Consider the following 22,233-nt stretch of genomic DNA (forward strand, 5'->3'; position numbering starts at 1 on the left):
GGAGGCCCGCGGCTTCCTCGGACTGGGGAGGCGGCGAGGTGGGGCGCGCGCGGGTGTGTGCGTGTGCGTGTGCGTTCGTGATCCGTCCGTGCCAGCTCCTCCGACCCCGGGGAGGATCTATCCCAATCCAGCAGGTAGCTTTTGGCACAGCGTGGAACTGGGACCCGAGTCCTTCCCACCTCCGGGAAGGTCTGGGGTCCTCGCTGAGGCGGCTGGGTGGGCGTAGGAGGAGGAAAGGAAGCGGAGGAAAGAAGGTTAGCTTGTCTTGGAGAGGGTTTGAAGGTGTCGTCACCAAATGGCTGAGTCTGCCTTGGCGGGGAGCAAGCAGAGACTCCGCTTTCCAAGAGGGGGTGATGTTCCGCTCAGACGGTTTCCGAGCGGATCGGAAGTTTGGGGAAGGCGGGGGCGTCTGCTGTGGATCCCGGGCGTGGGGGGCGGGGGCGTCCCGTTCCGAGCCGGTTACCGGAGTGGGGGATGGGTTAGGGTTTTGTCCGGTGCGGTTCCTCGGCCGCAGATCCCCGCTCCCTTCCACCCGTTACGTGGGGAGGGCATAAGAGAGTCCGCAAGCACATTTACGGGGAAGTTTGTTGACGCTGTAGTTGGGGTTCAGAGAGGACGCAAAACCCTCGTGAGGCTGCGAGACGCCCTTTGGGGAGCGGTGCAGGTGGGGGGTCTGCTGCTCTTTTCTGGCCGTAGCAGCTATGGCCCACTTTAAAAGCGTGTGCGCGGTGCCTTCCCACCCCACCCCCACCTCCCAGATGTGGAAGCCGCATCTGGTTCCGTTTCACCCCACACGGGTCCACCGCGGCCGTCAGCATCCCCCTTCCCCCTCCCCTCCGCTAAAACTGGAATTCTTCAACTTGTCCCTAAAATTTCTTACTGCGAGACGTGGAGACGAGGCTTTGGGGTTGGGGAAGAAAAGAAAGTTACCTTGGAGTCCCAAGTTATTTAATCAAAGCGTTTGGGGTGACTTCTACCTTGAGCGAGAAAGGTTTTGGGGTGGGGCAAGCACTCGCCAACATTTCCTAAGCTAGAAGTGGCCTGTGATCGTGGATCTGGCCCAGAGCTGGCGCTGACAGATGTTTCTGGAACAACCAAAGCTTTGGTTTCTCCCGGGCCGCGGGGTCGGCGGCGTCCCGCGTCCCCTTCCCACCCTCCCGGAGCGAACCCCGCCTTTGGCTGGCAGAGGCGCTCCTGAAGTGTTTTTAGGGAGTCGTTTGGGCTACCACCTTCGGAAACTAAGGTAGGGTATTTTACCACTTAAGTAGCGGCCACAGGTTTGAAGGAGGGGTTGGGGGTGGAGTGTGGAATTGTTTTTGAATATTCTCCGAGGCAGGAAATCATCTGAGGGTCCAGAGTTGCGGCGCCCTGGGAGAGTTGGTCCCTCTCACCCTCTCCTTTCCAGGCTCTTTTCAAATTGAAAACACTTCTCTGGTTTCCCTCTTTGGGCGGTAGTTTTGGAGGCTGTAATGAAATCACACTTTCTCTAGACATGGTAATTAAGGTGACTGTTTCCTTCTCAAATGTGCCCTGCCCTTTTGCGCTTCGGGACCGGTGCTTTTTTTAGAATACCGTGTAAGTCGTAGAACCTTCGCCTTGAGACTGTGGAGCAGAAAGTGGCCATTTTCCTCCCTTGGTCAGGGCTCCCGGTTTCCTTCCTCTCTGTGGCTTGTTTAAAAGCTAAGTACCCGGGCCCCCAGGGACGTGCCTCGGTCTGGCTCATTACCCCACACATGGGTCGTCTGCCTTCCTTTTCTTGACCGAGGGCCCTTAAGCTCTGCCCTTGCCCCGCGCCTGTCCCCGCGAATGCCTCCGTCCCTAATGACTTGTTTACATATTTCCCCCCAGTGGGTTGGGAGACCTCCAGGGCTGCTGCCGACCCTCACAGTGCAGGGTGTCTGGGGACAGGGAGGGCCGGCAGGGCTCCAGCTGGGATGTTTATGTGCTGCACTAGTGATGAGCTCCGTGCAATATCTGTTGCTTTACTCTTAGTCATAGCTGGGTGTCAGCTTTTTAATGAGAGTCATCGGGATGGAGAGCCACTCCAGCACGTGCACTTTCACTGTCTGCTTTTCACCATGCCCTTAGAAAGGCCTTCTTTTACTCTACTTTTGTTTGAGACAAGGTCACACTGTGTAGTCTAGGCTGGCCTCGAACTCATGTCAATCCTGCCTCAGCCTCCTGGGTGCTGGGATTACAGGCGTGCATCACCACACCCTGCTGGAGGTATTTTCACAACAGGGACTTGGGTCAAAGGGGGCACCACTTTCTTTGGCTCCGGAGTAGACAGCTTTAGGGTGCTGCTTTTCCTTGGTATTAGAAAGTTCCATTTGGTGCCCTTAGGACAGCAAGTGAAGGGACAGGAAGAAAGGAAGGAGCATCACAGATGTTAGCCCTTCCTCTTTAGGGGAGAGGATTAGAGTACGTCCAGGCATCCCTAAACCTGAGCTAGCTTTATTCCTGGGCACTCCAGAGGGCAAGAAACCGGAATTGCACCCCAGAAGGCAGAGTCCAGCCGAGGAGATGCAGGCAAATCCATGGGTTTTGCTTTTAAGTGTGTGCTTTTTGTTTATTTGAGATACTGACCTGAAACAAGACTCTAAAAATAGGCAGGATTTGCTTGGTGAGCTTGGGATTTTAGCAGCCAGCTTCTTTGAAGGCTTTTTTCTTGCCTCCATTTTTAAAATCTTTCATCAAAATGGCTGTTAAAGAGCTTCCTAGGAAGTTTGAGCCCGCTGCTATTGGAGGAAAGGGAGTCCGATAGAATTGATTCCAGTACGCCGCTCTGAAAGGGCCTCCTTCACATCACTTGAGATGAGTTTAATTTCCTCTTGGGAAATTTGTCTTGTGTTTTCCTTCCCCAGAGCTCTGTAAATGGTCGGGTGGGAGTCCAGATGTAGCGCTTTAGAGAAGGTTCTGGTTTTGCCAGAGGGGATTAAATACTAGATTGAAGGCTAAGGTATTTGTTTTTTCCCAGGGTTGCATCTCCCTTAAACAAATATTCTCTCCTCGCCCCACCACCCCTTCCATTGAAGAAACCGTAGGATTTGGTGTTTCCCTGCCCACCCCAAGTTAGTAACATCCACTTGAGGAACTGCAGGAATGATAACGCTGCAGTCCTGGCCCTGTCTTCAGCAGGGTTTCCTAGATAGGCCTGTCAAGGTTAGTGCTTAACTTGTGCTAATTCCCCCTTCATTTGCAAAGACATTTGGACACTTTTTTGCAGAGACCCAAACAGTTACAGTGCCACCTCATTGGTTAGCTCAGAAGCTTTGAGGAGTACCAGGTGGTCTGGGCTGAAAAGGGTAGCGAGGCAATCAACATCACAAGCTCTGGCTTGTGCCCAGAGCACCTAACAAACCAGGAGTATTGGGACCAAATTTTGCATCAAAATGCATTGAATACCAATTTCTGTGAGCTTCAAAGCAGCCCAGTGCCAAGGTGTAATTGTAGCATTTCCTTTGGGCCAACTAACATTTTGTAAACTGAGCTGCCTTTTAAAAAATGTTGATTAAAACACTTCTCCTGCCTTCAACATGGAGCAAAGATCACTCACTTTTGAGAAAGGTAACTTTCTGTTACGTCTTAATTCCTGTCTGAAGGGAATTCATGGTTTTGTGCCACTTCCTCAGCTCTTGGGACACCAAGATGTTAAACTGAGCGTGGTGGTGCTTGCCTGTAATCCCAGCACTCGGGAGGCTGAGGCAGAAGAATCTCTGAGTTCCAGACCAGCCTGAGCTAAATAATTCCAGGTCAGTCTCAACTACATAGGGAGACCCAGTCTCACAAAACCAGAAAGAAAGAAAGCTTCACACTTGGTTTTCTTTGGAATAGAGTGGGGATGACTGTCAGTGAGTAAGGGCTGTGGCTTTTTTTTATATTCTCATTCTGTACTCTTTTTTTTTTTCTTTTTCTTTTTTTGTACTGGGAATTGAACTTGGGACCTTTTGTTTGCCAGGAAGGCAGCAGAACCACTGAGCTAAATCCCCAGCCTTCCATTCTATATTCTTTGTTTGTTTGCTTATTTGTTGTTTTTTGAGACAGGGTCTCCCTATGTAGTTGAGACTGACCTGGAACTCACTATGTAGCCCAGGCTGGTCTCAAACTCAACAGCGATCCTCCTGCCTCAGCCTCCCGAGTGCTGGGATTACAGGCATGCGACACCACGCCTGGCCCCCATTCTGTATCCTTAAAGAGCATCAATACAGGTTGAATGTTCCTAATCAGAGGATTTGAAACCCGAAATGCTTGCGTCATGTTGGTGCTCAAATTTTTGGATTTCAGAGCATTTCAGGTTTTGGTAGGCAGAGCCTTTTGAAATACTCCAAAATCCGAAAATTTCAGAACCTGAAAAACTGGTCTGAAGCCTTTCTGAAAAGGGACACACTTTCATTCATTTATCCATCCAGTTAACAAATGTGCCACCATCTGCCATGTACGTACAGGTGCTAAGGGTGTTAACAGATTAGTTAGGCACAGACCCTGCTCTAAAAATGCCTGCAGTTTCGTGGGAGAGAAACATAATAACCATGTACAGGGACATAAGTGCCACAGGAGAGAGGCCGCGGCATGTTTTAGAAAATTAGAGGATGGGATTTTTCCAACCAGAAGGCCCATGAAAGAGATAGCTTCTAACGGTGGGGTTCAGAACAGGGAAGACCCAGCCCACTGCAGAGTGGAGAGGACACAGGGTACTTATGGTATGGAGGCACAGAGATTGCCCCAGGCTGTGTTGTGCAGTAGAAATACAGCATGAAGATAGGTGCTCTGATACACACTGTAATCCTAGCAGTGGAAGGGCCTCGTCAGGAGGATCCAAAGTTTCAGCCCAGCGGGGGCAACTTAGCAACTTAGCAAGACTGTCACTTGAACATGTAATCAATATAAAAAATTTGGGGAGCCTCAGGAATGCCAAGGACATGCTCTACCACGATTCACACCCCCAGTCTCTATAAAAAAAGTAATGAGGGCTGGGGATTTAGCTCAGTGGTTCCAGCGCCTGTCTGCCTCACAAGCGCAAGGGCCCACGTTCGATATCCCTGGTACCCAAAAAAACCAAAGTAATGATGAATAACATTTCTTTTTTTTGGGTACTAAGTTTGCAAAACCAGTGACTACTTTTCCATCTGACACATCCCAGTTTGCAGTAGCCACAGCTCAAGTGTTCAAGAGCTACACGTGGCCAGAGGCCAACAGAAAAGCCAGCTAGACCAAGAGCAAAGGATGAAAAATACCCTAGGAAGTTCAGGTCCACCTGCCACCAACGACTCAATTCTGAGCGTGCCATGCATGAAGCATGATGCGTTTCACTCCTTACGTTTGACCGGTATTCTAGAGAGGAGAGTAGCCCCTTCACCACACTGCCCATTTGATCCTTGCAGCCTGTGGTGTGGAGAGGGCAAATATTTCCCCGTCTAACAAGTGGGGAACTGATGCTTGGAAAGGTTAAGTGACCGGCCCAGGGTGGCAAGGTAATGAACAGAAAGGCAATTCATCCGTTACCTTTGGAGGATAAGATTATAGTCGTCCACCACCACGCCCAGCTTGGACAAGTTTTTTTTTGGGGAGTGGTTTGAGACAGGGTCTCACTATGTAGTTGAGACTGACCTGGAACTCACTGTGTATCCCAGGCTGGTCTCAAACTCAACAGCGATCCTCCTGCCTCAGCCCCTGAGTGCTGGGATTACAGGTGTGCGCCACCACTCCCGGCTTGGACAAGGAGGTTTGATGCTCATAGGATCTTGTAGAAGTGAAGAGGGATGCAGGGGTCACATGGTCCAGCCGCTGCATTTCTGACACTCTGCACCTTCTGTTGAATGAGCTCTTGAGAGAGGACAGTAGGCATTTTGTATCACTTGCCTATTCAGTTATTGTAACCACCTGGGAGGTAGACAGGGCAACTATTTTAGCCCTTTATTGCACTGTGAAAACTGAGGTGAGCTATCTCGTGCCCCTCTTCGCCTCCTCACTGAGGACCTCTCCATCCAGGCAGGTGTGTCTGCAGCCCCAGCATCCCTGGCTGCTGCTGTTGCAGGGATGGAAAGGGAGCAGCTGTGGGGTCTCTGGGCAGCTGCTGCGCACACCTGTGAGGCTACGAGTCACACCTGTGGACAGTGAAGGAGCAAGGCTGTTCCTAAGGGCTTTTAAGAATTCATTAATCAGTGAATGAAGAGAAGGTGAGGCGACGGTCCCCGGGATCCCAGACAGCATGCGAACCACTGGTCGTGTCCCTGCAGGTATGGAATGGGGTGGGTGCCACTCAGCTCTGCCAGAGTTGGTGCCAAGAGGCCTGGTGTTTACAGAATCTTTGTGCAGCTCAAGGTCCAGAGGGGTAGCATAGGGAGAGACTTTTTGGAAAGTGAGTCAGAGGGAAGCTGCCAGATTAGTATGAAACACGGGGGTCATGGAGCTGAAAAGCATAGTCTGCAGCCAGCCCACCTCTGCGACGAGGGGTGTTTCTCAGAACAAGGTGTCTGAGCAGTGGTGGAAGCTGTCTGTCTGTTACAACTGAAACCAAGCTTAATCTTCTCAAGACAATACCACCTTCTCCCATCCTCCCTTTGGGGGGACTAAAGATTTATTCAGTAGCCTGGCAGTTACTGTGGAACTTAGGTTTTCCTAGTCAGGTATACCTTTTCAGGTACCTGTATCAGTGAGGTATATTTTGGGATGAAGGCACACAGTCTAGGGATGCCCTACTAAGCATTACTTCCATACCAGGCCAGAGATCGTGCTCTGTCGTATGTCCTGGTTGGCCCATCTGAGATCTGCTCCCAGAGGTCTCTCCACCAGAGAAGTAGAGAATCAAGACTTTGGAAATCCAGAGTAAACTCAGATTTGTCCTTATGTACTTGATTTTTTTTTTTTTTTTTTTTTTTTTTGAGACAGGGTCTCACTAGTTGAGACTGACCTGGAACTCACTATGTAGCTCAGGCTGGAACTCACAGCGATCCTCCTGTGTCAGCCTCCTGAGTGCTGGGATTACAGGCGTGCGCCACCACGCCCGGCTGTACTTGATTTCTTGATGGGATGGGAATCCTTTTGAGTCTGCATCATGTAGAACCCCTTTTTACTATTATTTTTTTGCAAGATGCTGGAGATCAAAACTGAGCCCTCACCCATACTAGGCAAGCACTGTACCCCTGAGCTGCATCTTCAGCCCCAGATCGGCGCCTTATTTGCATTCTCCTGCCCTGAGAACCTGGTGCTCATAATACCAATACTCCTGTTCCTCCCCAGCTTCCTGTCCATCCGCAAAAAACATCTAATCTCTTGAGCCCAACTTTCTCCATTGCTTGGAGGAATCCCCCAGAATATAGTGAGGAATCAATTGTGCTTTATCGTTACAAATGAATTGTGCCTTGGCACACGATAAATACTTCTTCTGTTTCTAGTCCCCTTCCTACATCTAGCAAAATGAAAGAAATGCTTACTTCAACCTTGACTGGAAATCATTTCGGTAACCCTTGCACAGGAGCTAGTGGTAGTGTGACGTATTCTTGCTGGTCTAGCTCATGGGAGCTCAGCCAAGAATCTGGGGGTCTCCTGCCAGCCAGGCCTGCCTCGCTGCTCCGGGAGGCCTCGCAGCACCACATGAGGGTGTGTTCTGGGAGGCAGATTCTCTGAAAAGCTTGGCCAGAAGCCACCTAGAAAACAGAGGTGGTTACCCCCACACAGCCCAAGTGGTGCTCACAAGGTCTTGTTCCTTAGCGCCTGGCAGTAGCAACCTGCTCTTTGAGACCCTAGGGAGCCATTTTAAGTACTCCCACTGCAGACCCGAGAAGGGCCTGGGCTGCCACTGCACTTGTAACGGACTCGTGAGCCACCCCTGAGTCCACGCTTAGGCCTGACTGCGGTCAGTCGGACCTTCGCCTTCCACGCCGTGCTGACTGCTGGACGCTTCCCGCAGACGTCAGCTGTCACCTCCCAGTGCCAAGAGAACTGGGTGGGCCTCCTGGGCCTACACGCCGAGGTTCTAGCGAGCATTTAATGAGGTTTCTGTTCTCTGGGACTGAGGCTGGTAGAACGAGAGATGCCTGTGATGCGTTTCGTTGTGGAAGGAAGAACCTTGGAGAGTTGTGGGTACGGCTTAGTGGTAGAGCGCCTGCGCGTGCAAAGCCCTGAGTTTGATCTCGAGAACCACAACAAAGCAAAACCCAAACCAAAACCCTATGTTCCGGCTTACCCCCTTCACAGGGCCAGAGGGGGTTGACGTGTTCCTGGAGTCCCACAGCTACTGTCTCTGTACTTGGCTCCCTTTTCCTGGTTCTTGGCCCGTCCTCAGTTCATCTCTGCATTCCTCACCAGAGGGACGGGGTTGCCCTGGACAGAAGGAAGTCTTGCACTGGGGTGTCATTGGCATGCTTCTGTCGCCTGCCGTCAACGCCCAGAGTGGCAGAAAGTTTGAGTTGTTCGTGAGGCCCTTCACTCCCTAGCACAAGTGATCTCCAGGATTCCACCTGGGAGAGCCTTATGGTGATACTCCCAGCCAGGCTGGTACTTCGTCTGCACTCCCGCTATAGTTGCACAATCAAACCATGTTCGTTTTCCGTTACTGCAATAAAATACCTGTGGTAATTAATGTTTTCCCCCCGTTTGTTTTTCCCGGGGATCGAACTGGGGACCTTGTGCTTGTGAGGCAGGCAGCGGCACCACTGAGCTAAATCCCCGGCCCAGTAATTAACTTTTTAAAAAGGAATGATTCAGTTAGCTTACAGTTTGGGAGGTTTGTTGCTTTTGGGCCCGGAGTGAGCCAGCGTGTTACAGTGAATGTGCAGAAGAAACTGTTTACCTTGCGGCCAAGAATGAAAAAGAGAAGATGCTGGGGTTCTGCCGCCGGGTCCTGAGTTCAATCCCTCATACCAAGAAAAGGAAGGGACCAGATTCCTATCATCCGCTTCAAGTACCTAAAAGACCTCACCCCTAATGACCTAAAAGCTCCCCCTAGGGGCCACCTCTGAAGGCTCCATCACCTCCTCATAGCACCTGGCTGGGGAACAACCCTTTAACATGTGGTCTTTGAGGGAACTTTCCAGAACCAAACCATAACGTGAATGAAAACATCCCTCAGTCTGGTTGAGACCCGTGGCCTCTGGTTCAATGTTGGGGTGGGCTCAGTCTCTGAGCCTTAAAGAGTTACTGTTTCAAGCACTCTTCTAGACCAGATATCGTAGTTACTTTTTTCTCTCATGGCTCAGACGAAATACCCAACCCCCAAAATTAAAGGGGGAAAGGTTGGTTTAGCTCGCAGTTTGTAGAGGTTTCAGTCCATTGTCGGCTGGCTGCAAGGCAGGGTGGCACATGGCAGAGGCGCAACAGCAGGCCTTGGGGGGACATCGAAACGCAGGCCACCGCCGGGTGATTGACTGTGTGACTGTGTGAGCCACCCTGCCCCTCGCAGGCCCTCTTCACCCTTGACTTTTTCTTTCCCCAGAGTCAGCTGGAGGAGGAGGATCCCGGTGGAGTACCCATGGAGGTGTGGAGCCTTGCCACCGACCTCTAACTGCAGAACTGGGATGTGGAGCTGGAAGTCCCTCCTTTTCTGGGCTGTGCTGGTCACAGCCACACTGTGCACTGCCAGGCCGGCCCCGACCTTGCCTGAACAAGGTAAGGCGACAGGCTCGGGGGTCAGCCCAGACTGGGGCCAGGGGACATGGCCAGAGGTGACAGATCGACTGGGGAGGGCTCCTTCCCTGTAGGAGAGATGCTCAGGAGACCTGGTCGTGAACCTAACCAAATACGTCAGGGGAAGACATGAAGATTGGTGACATTCGTTTGCCAGAGGTCACTTAGTGTGGTTTATGTTTTTCTTCTCCTGAGCAAAGGACGTGACTGGGACCCTAGAGGTGGCCTCTTAACTTCAGGGCTGTATAAAATGGGGTTGGGGGTGACCATGATCTTAGGCTTAGAATTTGGATTAGACTGCAGGGGATGCTAGGATTCAGGAGCTTGGTAATGGTCTGTGGCTTCTAGAAAGTTGTTCTAAAGACTTCTATAAAGGCGGGGGAGGTAGCCATGACCTCCTGGCTGCCGTTCTGCCTTCCTTGACCGTCTCACAGGCCCTGTACATCAGCTTGCTGAGCGTTTGCTTTTGAGAAGTTTTGTGTCAGTGATTTCATGGAGACCTATAAGGTGTTGGAAATTCAGAGATTCTTTGTAACAGGAAGGCTTGCCCCGTTGTTCATGGGGTTTGTTTGAGTTGTGGGAGTCTTCATACCTACCTCATGGAGATTACGGGTACAGCACACCAGGACGGCTTTTGAGGGACTTTGAGAATTACTGTTCGAGTATTTCAAACAAAGGGCAGTCAGTGCCACTGGTCACATAAAGAAGGGTGCGAGCGTGCACGTGATGGGTGGCTGGGTTTCCGCGCTATACATCTGGCTTTTATTTAGGGGCCTGTTGAATGGTGGGTGATGGATATAGTATGTGTCCCCTTAGGTGCTGGTGGGGGAGGAGCAGGGAAGGTCGTGTGAAACTTTCTAGACAGTACAGCAGCTGGTGTGGGCCTGTTCTTGACGCCTTCAGTAACAGAAAGGCAAGATCTGAGCTAAAACATGGTGGAGCCCCAAAGTGGGACCCTGTCTCTTCAGGTAGGAGAGAGACGAGCAGAGACTACACAGTAGAATTATAGTAAAGTGCGGTGAGAACACATAAAGAAGAGAGCTGAGACTCTCTGGTCTGGGTCTGGAAGGGGGAATTGAAGGGTATTGCAGGTGAAACAACACGAACCAGGGTCGGGAGGTGGGATGGATGCACGGGGTAAGTGGGGAAAAGTCTGTCTGTTGAGTAGGTGGTTGTGGGAAATAATGCCTGAAGAAATGGACTCAGCGTATGGAAGTCTTAATGCCATGTTAAGGAAATGGTACTTCGATGGGTAGATGCTGGGAAATTTGAGAAGTTCAGGGACATAATGCAGCTTTCAGAAAATTAATTTGGCAACTGGATTTGGATGGATGGAACAAAGGAATCAGGCAGACCCGAATTTGCATCCTGCCCTGCCACTGGATAGACTGATCATAATTGCTTTGACGAATTATTCAAATTCAGTAAGCCTTGGTTTGCTGATCTGTAAAATGGGAAAAGCAATAAATAATTAAATGAGATAATCGAAATAAAGCACTCATCAAGAGTAAGTAGTTATGAGGGCCGGGGATTTGGCCCATTGGTTCCACTGCCTGCTTCACAAGCACAAGGGCCAGAGTTTGATCCCCGGTACCAAAAAAAAAAAAAAAAAAAGAGTAAGTACTTATTACTGCTACTACCACTGTTGATAGAAAGACAAGTTAGGAGATTATGATGAGTGTCTATGGTGGGCGTTGTAAGATTTAAAGGAAGAAAAAATAGTAAAGACACTGTAGAAATGGAACCTGTGACTTCGAGTTAGTTGGATGTCAATTCAGAGTAACAAGAGACAAAGACGAGACAAGGTAAGAGTTGTTCCATCAGTGTGGGATGGTGAGGGAGTAAAGAAGCGTGTGTCCATGCGGGGAGGGGCTGGCAAGGCTTCAGAATGTGACTTTATCATGAACCTGAAATGCTTCCTTTTTTTTTTTTCTTTTTAAAACTTTTTCAAACATTCTTTGCAGCCTAGGACTGGAGGGTAGAGATCTTGGACCCAGGCACTTGTGGGCACGAAGGTGGTGTCTAGGCCTAAGAGGTTCTAGAGGGTGCTGCTGCTGGAAGTGGGGGTGGGAGGAGAAAGGAGGAGGGGAGGAGGAGATCATGGGAGTTGCTGTTCTGGATCCGGGCTAGGGAACAAAGTAGAAAAAGCAATGGAGGTTCAGAGGGAGCCAGAGGTCTTCATGGACACAAAGTAATGTCTGAACAGGAGAGAGGGAATAGAAATGGGTGAGGGCTGTTAGGAGGCTGGATACCAGGGAAGGCTGAAGCTAGACCTCTGTCTTTTAAAAATCGACTTACAATGGTGTACTTCACGTACTGGAAAATGTGCCACTTTTAAGTGTATAGTTTGATAGGAATGTCTACAACCCATGTAACTGCCACCTCAATCAGGGCACAGAACGCTTTCAACATCCCTTTCCCCAGGCAACCTCTGCTCTACTGTCTGTCACCATAGATTAGCTTGGTATGTTGTAGGATTTCATATAATGGAATTATATGGTTTGTGTGTATCTGTTTACTTGTTGCTGGCCTCTTGAGCCATTGTTTTAGTCTATTTTCTGTTGCCATAACAAAATAGCAGAATTGGGCCAGGCTGGTGGCCCACACCTATAATCCCAGCGCTGTCAAGGCTGATGCTGGAGGATCACCAAGAGTTTGAGGCCAGCCTGGACTATGCTGTGTAGTGAGATCCTATCTCAGAAAACCAAAAAGAACAAAAAAGAGCACAATCTGGCCATTTATAAGAAAGGTTTGTTTAGCTCATAGTATTGGAGGCTGCACATCCAAGAGAAGAGAGTGGCAGTTGTTCTGCCTCTGGGAGGGTCCTCGGGTCTGTATTAGAGAATGGCAGAGCCTTACCTCGTGTGTGTAAGACATGGGAGACAGGAGCCACACCCAGGGAGGGACCCAGTCTTGTTTTGTTTGGAGACAAGGTCTCATGTGAAATCTGGGCTGGCCTTGAACTCGGACTGTCCTCCTGCCTCAGCTTCCCAAGTGTGGAGATTACGGGAGGACGCCACCCCGCCCGCCCGCCTGCCTCAGTCTAGCTCTTTTTATTTATAGCAGCTCACTTTTACAGAGACTGGTGCAGATCCTAACCCAGCTAAATCAGTATCCCTCATAACCTTCATTAAGCCTAACCTCTTAAAAGGTTTCAGCACCCTTTCGAGGTGCCACCTGAAGGGCCCAGCTTCTCACACATGGCACCTTTGGGGAGACAAATCCAGCATGGCAGTCATGAACATGGCAGTTCTGCCCATTAGCAGTAAAAGGACTGTGGATATTCCTGCTCAAGTCTCTGCATGGACACATGTTGTCTTGGGACTGCCTTCATTGTCATCTTGGCCCCTTGATCGGTCTTGGCTCTTGGGCGCGTCCTCTCTCCATAAACTGTCAGGGATGAGCGTGTGTTCAAGCCATCGTGAGGCCAAGTGGGCGCCCGTGTGGAGTTCTTGGACAGTGTCCACTCCAGGCAGCAAGCCATAAATGGCCACTCTTGGCCCATTTTCATGGGACCCCAGAGGACACCCCACATAATGAGAAACATACGGTTTCGTGCCTTGGGACACAGCAGTGGAGAAAGTGTATTGGACTCGGTCTCTGCAAATCCTTGTGAGACTTGTGAGCCCTGCCATCTTCAGAGCCAGGCTGTGATGGTGGCTTGTAAGGGTGGAGCTATCTTGATGCTTTGGCAACACTAAGGAACCTGACAAATATATACTGTGTGGTCTTGGCCCTGCTGATGGTAATACTGCTATTATCCTCAAAAAACATAATTTAGACACAAAGAATTTATCCAAGAGTTGAAAGCAAACTACCCTACAGCCTGCTCACACAGAGAGCCCTTCCCTTTTAAAGACTGTGCTGTATGCAGTGTGTGTGTGTGTGTGTGTGTGGTGTTGGCAGCCCCTCCCCCAGCAACACGCAATCCTAGCAGTCTGCAGAGGCTCCTGCGGGACCAGGAGGGCCTGGAGTTCCTGGCCGTCCTTGGAAAGTTGATTTAATAATGGTTCCAGGAAAGCCAGCTCCCTCCTTTTCCCCCTGCAGTGTGCAGTCTCACCACAGAGGCCCAGCCTGTTTTGGATCAGGCTCTGAGCCTCTGGGTGGACTGAAGCTCTCTGGCCTGGGCCAAGGGTAATTTACCCCTTTCAAAAGATAAGCACTGACTGGAGTAGTTTTTGAGTTACAGAAGGGCTGTTTCCACGGGTTTTTTTTGTTGTTTGTTTGTTTTGTTTTGTTTTTCTTCCTTAGAATTGGACTTGGAGGGAAAAGTGAGTGCGTCCAGAACTGCTCAGAGGGTCACTTCTGGTGACTGGGAATAGGGTCCTGCCATCTCTTCAGCAGTTACAAGGGTTGAACGCCGCAGACCCGGTAGTCCAGGGCACGGTGTAGGAGACTTACAGTCTCCAAACTTGCCTTCCTCGCAGGAACCTGCAACTCATAAGTGATTTAATGGGCTGAGGTTTTACAGCTCCTCCCACCCACCCAGATTTGAAGGAGTCTGGTGGCCAGTTGAAGGAGGAAAGGTTACATTTAATGGAAAAGCTGCAGTTCCCATTTCTGGCTGCAAGGCCCCTGTGTGCCGTGTGTGCCACAAGGCAGGGCTTTGTCTCCGTGTTGCAGAAATGCAGAAACCTGTGCCCGTGGGAGAAGGCTGAGGGTGGTGCCAGAGCCCTGGCCTGGCTTCAAGTTGCTGGCCCTTAGCACGTACTTGCACCCTGCACCCAAGCATGGGCCCTTCAGCCAGCTCGCTTTGGCTCAGGAGGTGTGCATTTCAGCGAGCTGCAGGAGGGGTCCTACCGACGTGCTGTGATCCCTTTCGCTGCAGTTAGGGTGGCTGAGGACCTGGGTCCCTTAGCCATCCTGCGACACGTGGTGTGCACTCCCTTACCCCCAGCAAAATTCTTGGTTTTTGTTTTGTTTTTGTTATTTTTCTGTTACTGAGCATTGAACTGGGGGCCTTTGCGCCGAACTACATCCCCAGACTGTTGGGGTTTTTTGTTTTCTGTTTTGAGAAAGGATCAGGCTAAGTTGCTAAATTGCCTAGATCAGGCTCAAAGTTGCAGGCAGCCCTCTTTCCTCAGAATACTGGGATTATAGTCATGAAAAATTTCTCCATGTGGAAAAAGAAACAAAAAGAAAAATTTCTTCTTGTGCAAAGAACCAGTTTCCTTCTAGTACACAGTGGACAGAAAAATTCCAGAAGGCGAGTAGAGTTACATGGAGCAAAAGGTGATGCTGAATGACCCACTTGAGAACGGGGTGGAGACTCGAGCCTGTGGAAGTCCGCAGGGTGCTCTAAGCTAGCAGGTTTCCCGGAGGATCTGCAGATGCCTTTGAAAGGGTGTTTGCAAGTGTGGGGGAGGTGGGACGGGGCGGGGCCCAGCGCCTCACCGAGAATGTGCGAGTGTGCCTGCGCTCACGTGTCCTGCTGGACCCACTGCTCTGGGCCAGCGCGGCCGAGCCACTCCAAGGCTGTGTTCTTGGCTCGGGTTCTGCATTGCTACACCATTAGCTTCACTGATTTTCCACTCTGGCTCTGCCAGCCCGCTCCCCGGAGTCAGGGAGGAGGAGGGATTTCTCAGGGAAGAACAAACGGCTGACCGGAGGGCTTGCTGCGGGTGGAGGGAGGGCAGGAGGGAACCCAAACAAAGAACCTGTGGTTCTGTCCCCCGACTTCTGTGACTACCTGGAGCTGGGGTGGGCAGAGCTGGAGAGGGAATGCCAGGAATCCTGCTGCAGTGGGGAGGTGGTCAGCAGGGCCCAGCTGCCCCGCTGGTGCTGCTCCCAGCCTACAGGCCCACTGTGGGCTGTGCAGGCCGTGATGGATGGCCTCAGAGCGGAGAGGTCTGGGGAGTCGTTACCCCGGGGGCGGGGATGGGGTCAGGCTCTCTGACCAGCAGCTGCGCCCTGTTGTTACAATGCCTCATTCCTCTGAGGCCTCCAGGGACTGCAGCGCCCCCTGTAGGCACCACCTTTGCCTCCTCTTCCTTTCCTGAGCCTGGAAATGAGACGTCTGATTCCTGGTGGCCGGGAGGTCCTGCTGCTCTCCGTCCCCTGGGCCATGCTGCTGTTTCTGGGGACATGGCCCACACAGACGAGATCGGGTACGGACCTGCTTTCTCTTCTCCCACCCGACATGAGCTTTTGAGAGGCCCAGGACAAGCCCGGGTTCTGGGCTGCCTTTGACATTGGGGATTTGTTCTGATTTCCAGCTAGCAGCTGCCGAGTAGAAGGGTCAGTTGCCTGGACCCCTCACCCGTTCTCCCTGTCGGCAGACGAGAGCAGGCCTGAGCGTCTCCCTCTGACTTGCGTTCTGGTTCTCACCTCCGCGGGAGGGCGTGTGCCCTGTACACTGAGGGTGCCGGGGAGAGGCCTGCCGCTCACTCGCAGGAACCAGGGAAGACCTGCGCAGGCCCAGTGCTCGGTGTGCCGAGCCTGCCGGGATGGCTTGTGGTGGGGGTAACTTAACTACTGGGCCGTGGGCCCTGCCTTTTGGTAAATGTGGTTGTTTCCCAGGCCCTGGGTGTGTAGGTGCATTGAGCCCCAAGTGAGCAAGAAGGTCATGGAGTTTGGCCAGTGTAGACCTACTTAGTAGTTATGGGATACACATCAGATGGTTCTTCAGCAGAGACACCGAATTCTGAGTTTAACCTCTTTCCTTAGTTTTCTCCAGGATTCACAACTAGCCGTTGGCTGATGCTCTGTTCTTTCCTTGATTTTCATTCATTCTTTCATCTGGACAAACAAGTCTTTCTCCTCTTTTAACACAACATGTACTTTATACAGAATCTGTTTAATGAGGCCCCCTAACTGGAAATGCTGTCTCTTTTTCTCTTTACTTTTTATAATGCCTACTCAGTTCTTAGTTTAGGATTTAGCGCTTGGGTTTGGATTAAGGTTTAATTTAAGAGCCACTGCCTTCTTGAAGTCTTCTTGTCTCCACATTAATTACTCCTTTTTTTCTTCTTAGCTTCCAACCTAGCACTTACTTTCCCTTGTGGTGCGGTATATGGAGGAGTTGTTTGTTTTTTGGAGTGCTGGGTAAGCATTCTACCACTGAGCCACACCTCCAATCCGTGGAGCAAAGTTCTGTGCAGTCCAAAAGTAAAAGTGTCTTGCTGGGTATGGTGGTGTACACTTGTAATCCCAGCACTGGAGAGGCTGAGGCAGAAAGATTGAGAGTTCAGGGCCAGCCTGGGCTACGTAGTGAGTTCAAGGCCAACGTGACCATATAGTGGGACTGTGTCAAAAAAAAAGAATGTCTGTTGCTCTTTTAAAACATTGTAATTTTGAAACCTGATTTGAGTTCATCATAGAAAATCTACTGCAGACCTGCAGAGAGGAAAAGATAAAACTTGTGTCTCTATTATCCAAAAGTAATCACTGTCAACTGTGAATCTATTTGAGAGGGTTTTTTTTTTACATGTATGTAAACTTGATTTTTCAGAAATAAGATTTCTACTGTGTATACTGTTTGGTTTTTTGTTGTTGTTTTGATTTTGGTACTGGAAATTGAACTCCGGGCCTCCAGCTTGCCAGACAGGCACTGGGCCACTGAGCTACATTCCTGGCCCTGGTTTATAATTTAAGTCTGTTGCCATACTAAAAAAGTGTTTTCCTCATGCTTAGTAACTACATAATATTCCATTGCGTCTGGTACACAGTTTATTTGTCGGTAGTAGTTTAGGTTATTGCCAGTAGCTTGTTCTGTAGTCAGTATGCTTTTTTTTTGCTGGAGATTTAACTCCGTGGTTCTGTTGCCTGCCTTGCAAGTGCAAGGACCTGAGTTTGATCCCTGGTAACGATATGCTTCCCCCCACCCTTTTTCTTTTTTCTGGTACTGGGGATCAAACTCAGGACCTTGAGCTTGTCAGACAGGTATGGCACCACTAAGCTAAATCCCTCACCCAGTGGTCAACATATTTTTACACATAAAATTTTCCCACATATCCAAGGGCAGTTATATTTTTAAAGTTTGCTTGCCTCACTATAATGAACCCCCCACCCCCAGAATGAGTTAGTCTTTGAAAATAGGGCTGGGGTGCAGCTCCATCATAGACCAGTTGCCTGCCATGTGTGAGACGACCCTGGGTTCAATCCCCAGCCCCTCAAGAATAATAATTATATTATTTATTGCGTTGCCACACTGCATGCTGCACTTCATCTTGTCTGCTAGCTCGTGAACATTGGGGTTATTCCCATAATCATTTCAGTTCCGTAACTTCAGCTCGAGAGGGTAGAGTGAGTTTTCAGCCTCTGGTGGGTCTGACGCCCCGTGTAGGATACAGTGTGCCTACATCGAACTGGATGCCCAACACAGTTGAGGCAGGACAGCTTCCCAGTCTGAGCATGGATGGCTCAGTCCCTTTATCTCACAGGAGTCTGGTTTTGTCTCCCTTCCAGGTGTTTACTTTTCATCACTTCTCCCGTGACGTCCTCTTCTCTTCCAAGTTGTCGCAGATCTGTGAGCTCCCCAAGAATGGAGCTCCTCCACCTAGAATTTTCTTTTCTTTTTTTTTCTTTTGGTACTGGGGATTGAACTCGGGTCCTTGCAAGGCTGCCCACTGAACCGCTGAGCTAAATCCCTGGCCTTCACCTAGAATTTTCAACAGAGCAGAAACCTGCCTTTTCCTGGGAAGCCAAAGAGCTCCTCCTTGGCAAAGTCCTCAGGTGTCCACAGCATCAGGGTCCACACCTGAGTGTCTCATAAGTCACATGCAGGCTGGAGTGTCGCCACACTGCCTGGACACATCAGCTAAAGGCTGCTGCTTTTTTGGGTTTTTTAGGGGGGCACGGTTTGAGTCAGGGTCTCACGATGTAGTTGAGACTGACGTAGAACTCACTATGTAGCCCAGGGTGGTCTCGAACTCACAGCAGTCTGAGTGCTGGGATTACAGGTGTGTGCCACCATGCCCGACTATGTTTTGCTTTTTTGTTTTGTTTTGTTTTGTTTTGTTTTGTTTGAGACAGGGTCTCACTATGTGGTTAGACTGACCTGGAACTCACTATGTAGCCCAGGTTGGTCTCGAACAAAGGCTGCCTCTGTAGGGGCCGTGGCCCACAGTTGTCTGATAAGATGAAAGAAACATGGCAGAAGAGTCAGAGAGGTTGGGCTATTAGCATTTTTTAGTTTTTTGAGTCTACCACTGTATTTTTTCAAGTGCAAAAATAGGGTGGGGAACCTGAAATTTTGTTTTTCTTAGTGTTTATATTGAACGAATTAATGAAGAACATAACTACAGTGTAGTTGGGCTAACCACAGAGTAATTGCAGGCCTTCACAGGCATGTATTAGTTTGTGGTATGGTATACCATCTGCGATGCCCAGGAGATAAGAGTTACAGACCTGCTGACTGTTGCCAAGTATTTTCCTTCCAGTTCTGTCAGTGGGACTATCTGTTACCTTTTGGGGAGTCTGGAAACCCCTCCTGAATGTTGGAGTGTGGTTCTGTACCACCGGCACTTTACCAGACAGACGCGCAGATACCATCAGTGACTCGCAAAAGAATTAAAGAATTAAAGATGTGTCCAAAAAGTCCACATCAGATAAGGATCCTGAACCCAGTCACATGCAACATCGCATAGGATACTGTCAGCCATGACTAATGACTAGTACATGTATTCGTGTGTATATGCGAATACATATGGATACATATGTGTTCGTGTGTCACCTTCGCAGGGCAGGCACGTTCTGAGAGAGACATCACTAGGAGAGGACATCGCCTTGCAGGCATTGTGATCTGCTCGCATAAGAGTGCATGGTGTGGCCCCTACACTCTGGGCTGTGCGGGGGTGGGGTGGGTGTGGTATAACCTCTTACCCCAGGACCACAAGCAAGGCAATTTTTTTTGTTGTTGTTGTTGGTACAAGGGATTGAATTTAGGTCCTTGTGCTTGTGAGGCAGGCAGCAGAACCACTGAGCTAAATCCCCGGCCCAAGCTAGGCAAAATTTAAAAAAAAGATTTTTTTTTAAGAGACACATTCTTACTATGTAGGTCAGGCTGGCCTTGACTCACAGAGATCCTCCTGCCTCAGACTCTTTGAGCGCTGCCTCACAGGTGTGAGCCACCACCCAGCTTACAGTAAATGTTTTAGACGTGACTCCAGTATCCAGGGCCGGGGATTCAGCTCAGTGGTTCCGCTTCCTGCCTCGAAAGCACAAGGGCCTGAGTTCGATCCCTGATGCCAAAAAAACAAAACTAGGAGTATCCAATAGCAATGAAAAGTATAGTGCAGTAAATACACAAACCAGTCACATAATTAGTTATCATTATCAAGTGTTACATATTTTGCATGATTATACGCACTTGTGTTATGTGACAGGCAGGACAGAAGGTGTGTTTACACCAGCGTCACCACAAACTTGTGAGTGCCGTGTTGTGCTGTGACCTTACAGTGGCTGCCAAGTCCGTGATGATGGGGGTTTGCCAGCTCTATTTAATCTTGTGAGACCACCCATCAAAATGCAGCCCATTATGAGCCCAAATGCTCCAGACTTCCTGTCTCTCCCTTTATATGCACACACATAAACATGCGCTCCTTGACCTGCCATGGGGTTGAACCATGACCACCCCTTTATACATTGAAAATGCCATTAAGCAAAAGATAGCATTTAGTACACAAGCTACCAAACATATCTACCTTAAATGTGCTCAAGGCTGGGCATGCTGGTGCCTACCTGTAATCATAGCACTCTGGGAAGATGAGGCAGGAGGATCGATCATAAGTTGGACCCCAGCCTGGGCAATGTAGTGACTTAGCAAGGCTGTCTGAAAACAAAATATTTTTGAATGGTCTGGGGTTGTAGCCCAGTGCAAAGGCCCTGGGTTCAATTCCCAGGGCATGGGCAGGGGGCACCTGGCACCTTACATTAGCCTGCAGTTGGGCAGCTGTCTTACAATGCTTAGACTGTTATAATAGAGTGTCGGATCTCTTACGTGATTTATTAAATATCTATATCCAAAAAACACTGGCGACACAGTGCTGCACTGACTCTTGACCATGATGATCAGAGATGGCTGGGAGCTACTCCAAGGTCATTGCCCAGCATGGTACATACTGATATCCTGGGGAAAGGTCAAAATTTTAAATATGGTTTCTACTAAATATGCATTGCTTTCCTTCTATAGTGGAGTTGAAAAATTTTAAATTGAAGTATCATTGAGGACTCTCTGTGTGTATGTATACATATGTAAATGTACAGTAAGCATTAAGATATGTTACATACATGTACCAGTTCCCCAAGATGACTAAGTAATCATGTGCTGCAAACATGTACTAATAGATTTTTTTTAATTAAAAAAGTCCCCCAAATTACTTTTGAGTAAGAGAATGCCAGGTAAAGAATTCATTTTAATTTTTTAAAGTTACCTAAAGCTGGGCGTGGTGGCCTACACCAGTAATCCCAGTACTCAGGAGGCTGAGGCAGGAGGGTTGCCTCAAGTTCCAGGCCAACCTGGGCCATATAGTCTGTTCGAGGCCAGCACAACAAACAAACAAAACTAATTTTAAAATACAGTAAAAAGTTACCCAACTTTAAAAAGGAAAAGCTGGCTGGGATTTAGCTCAGTGGTTCTGCCGCCTGCCTCGCAAGCACAAGGACCCAAGTTTGATCCCCTGTACCAAAAAAGAAATAAAAAGGAAAAGCTAGAGCCGGGCATGGTATGCACACCTGTAATCCCAGCACTTCAGAGGAGGATCACTGAGTTCAAAGCTAGCCTGACCTACCATAGTGAGATTCTATCTCAAAAACAAAAATGAAAAGTTAGAAATAAAATGTTTCAATAAGAAGATAAGGAAAATAAATAAAAAACAGTTACTGCTACTGCATATTGAGCCTGTTTATCATCTAAGCTACTGGTCTTCTGATTCTTGCAGCATGGCCTTCTCTGGAAGCCTCTCTTGACCTCCTGTACCCGCCCCAGCTACTGGGGCTGGAAGTCAGAACCTTGCCCTCTTGAGGCAAATGCAACACCACTGAGCTAAATCCCTGGCCCCTCTGCTGTGTTTTGGCTTTGGTTTTTCGAAACAGGGTCTTACTATATATATTTAGCTCAGGATGACCTTGAACTCTCCTGGCTCAGGCTCCCACGTGCTGGGGTTACAAGTGTGTACCACCATGCCCAGCTCAGCAGTGTTGATTCTTGAAGTAGGGCCCAAGCTTGGTGATTCTAACAAGTCCCCTGAGGTTGCCCATGTTGCCTGCCTCAGTCTCTAAAATCAACTAATTACCATCCCTAAAAAGTCTATTTGAGAGCCGGGCGTGGTGGTGCACGCCTGGGCCTGTAATCGCAGCACTCGGGAGGCTGAGGCAGGAAGATCGCTGTGAGTTCGAGACCAGCCAGGGCTACATAGTGAGTTCCAGGTCAGTCTCAACTACATAGTGAGACCCTGTCTCAAAAAACCAAAAGTCTATTTGGTAGGTTATTTATTCCATTTAATGGCTTCGGAAAGTGGCTCAGAGGTCAGCAATAACTTGCCAGGGTTAACGAGTAATAAAGAATGGGACTGTCCACTTCCATTGTTTCCGGCAGCCTGGACCCGCGGATGCTGGGAAGGGTGAGGAGGAGGAGAGGAGGAGGAGGCAGGCAGAGGACCAAACCTGTGT

The 22,233-nt window shown here is 49.5% G+C and overlaps 1 protein-coding gene across 8 annotated transcripts in view; it reads left to right on the forward strand.

The window, feature by feature from the left end:
- The first annotated feature begins 94 nt into the window (after positions 1-94).
- Positions 95-22,233, forward strand: part of Fgfr1 (fibroblast growth factor receptor 1) — a 49,473-nt gene continuing 27,334 nt past the window's right edge. For 6 of the 8 annotated variants that reach the window (XM_033765358.1, XM_010604908.1, XM_033765359.1 and 3 more), the window contains exon 1: positions 9,434-9,606. In XM_033765358.1, the coding sequence (XP_033621249.1) occupies positions 9,516-9,606 (91 nt within the window). In that variant the 5' untranslated portion in view covers positions 9,434-9,515. Of the gene's footprint in view, positions 135-1,223; positions 1,244-9,433; positions 9,607-22,233 lie in introns of those variants that run through there. The other 2 variants (XM_010604919.3, XM_019204738.2) reach the window with 2 other exon arrangements.

Source organism: Fukomys damarensis, unplaced genomic scaffold (genome assembly GCF_012274545.1).
Source record: "Fukomys damarensis isolate Sample0158 unplaced genomic scaffold, DMR_v1.0_HiC HiC_scaffold_18, whole genome shotgun sequence".
NCBI classification, from domain to species: Eukaryota; Metazoa; Chordata; class Mammalia; order Rodentia; family Bathyergidae; genus Fukomys; species Fukomys damarensis.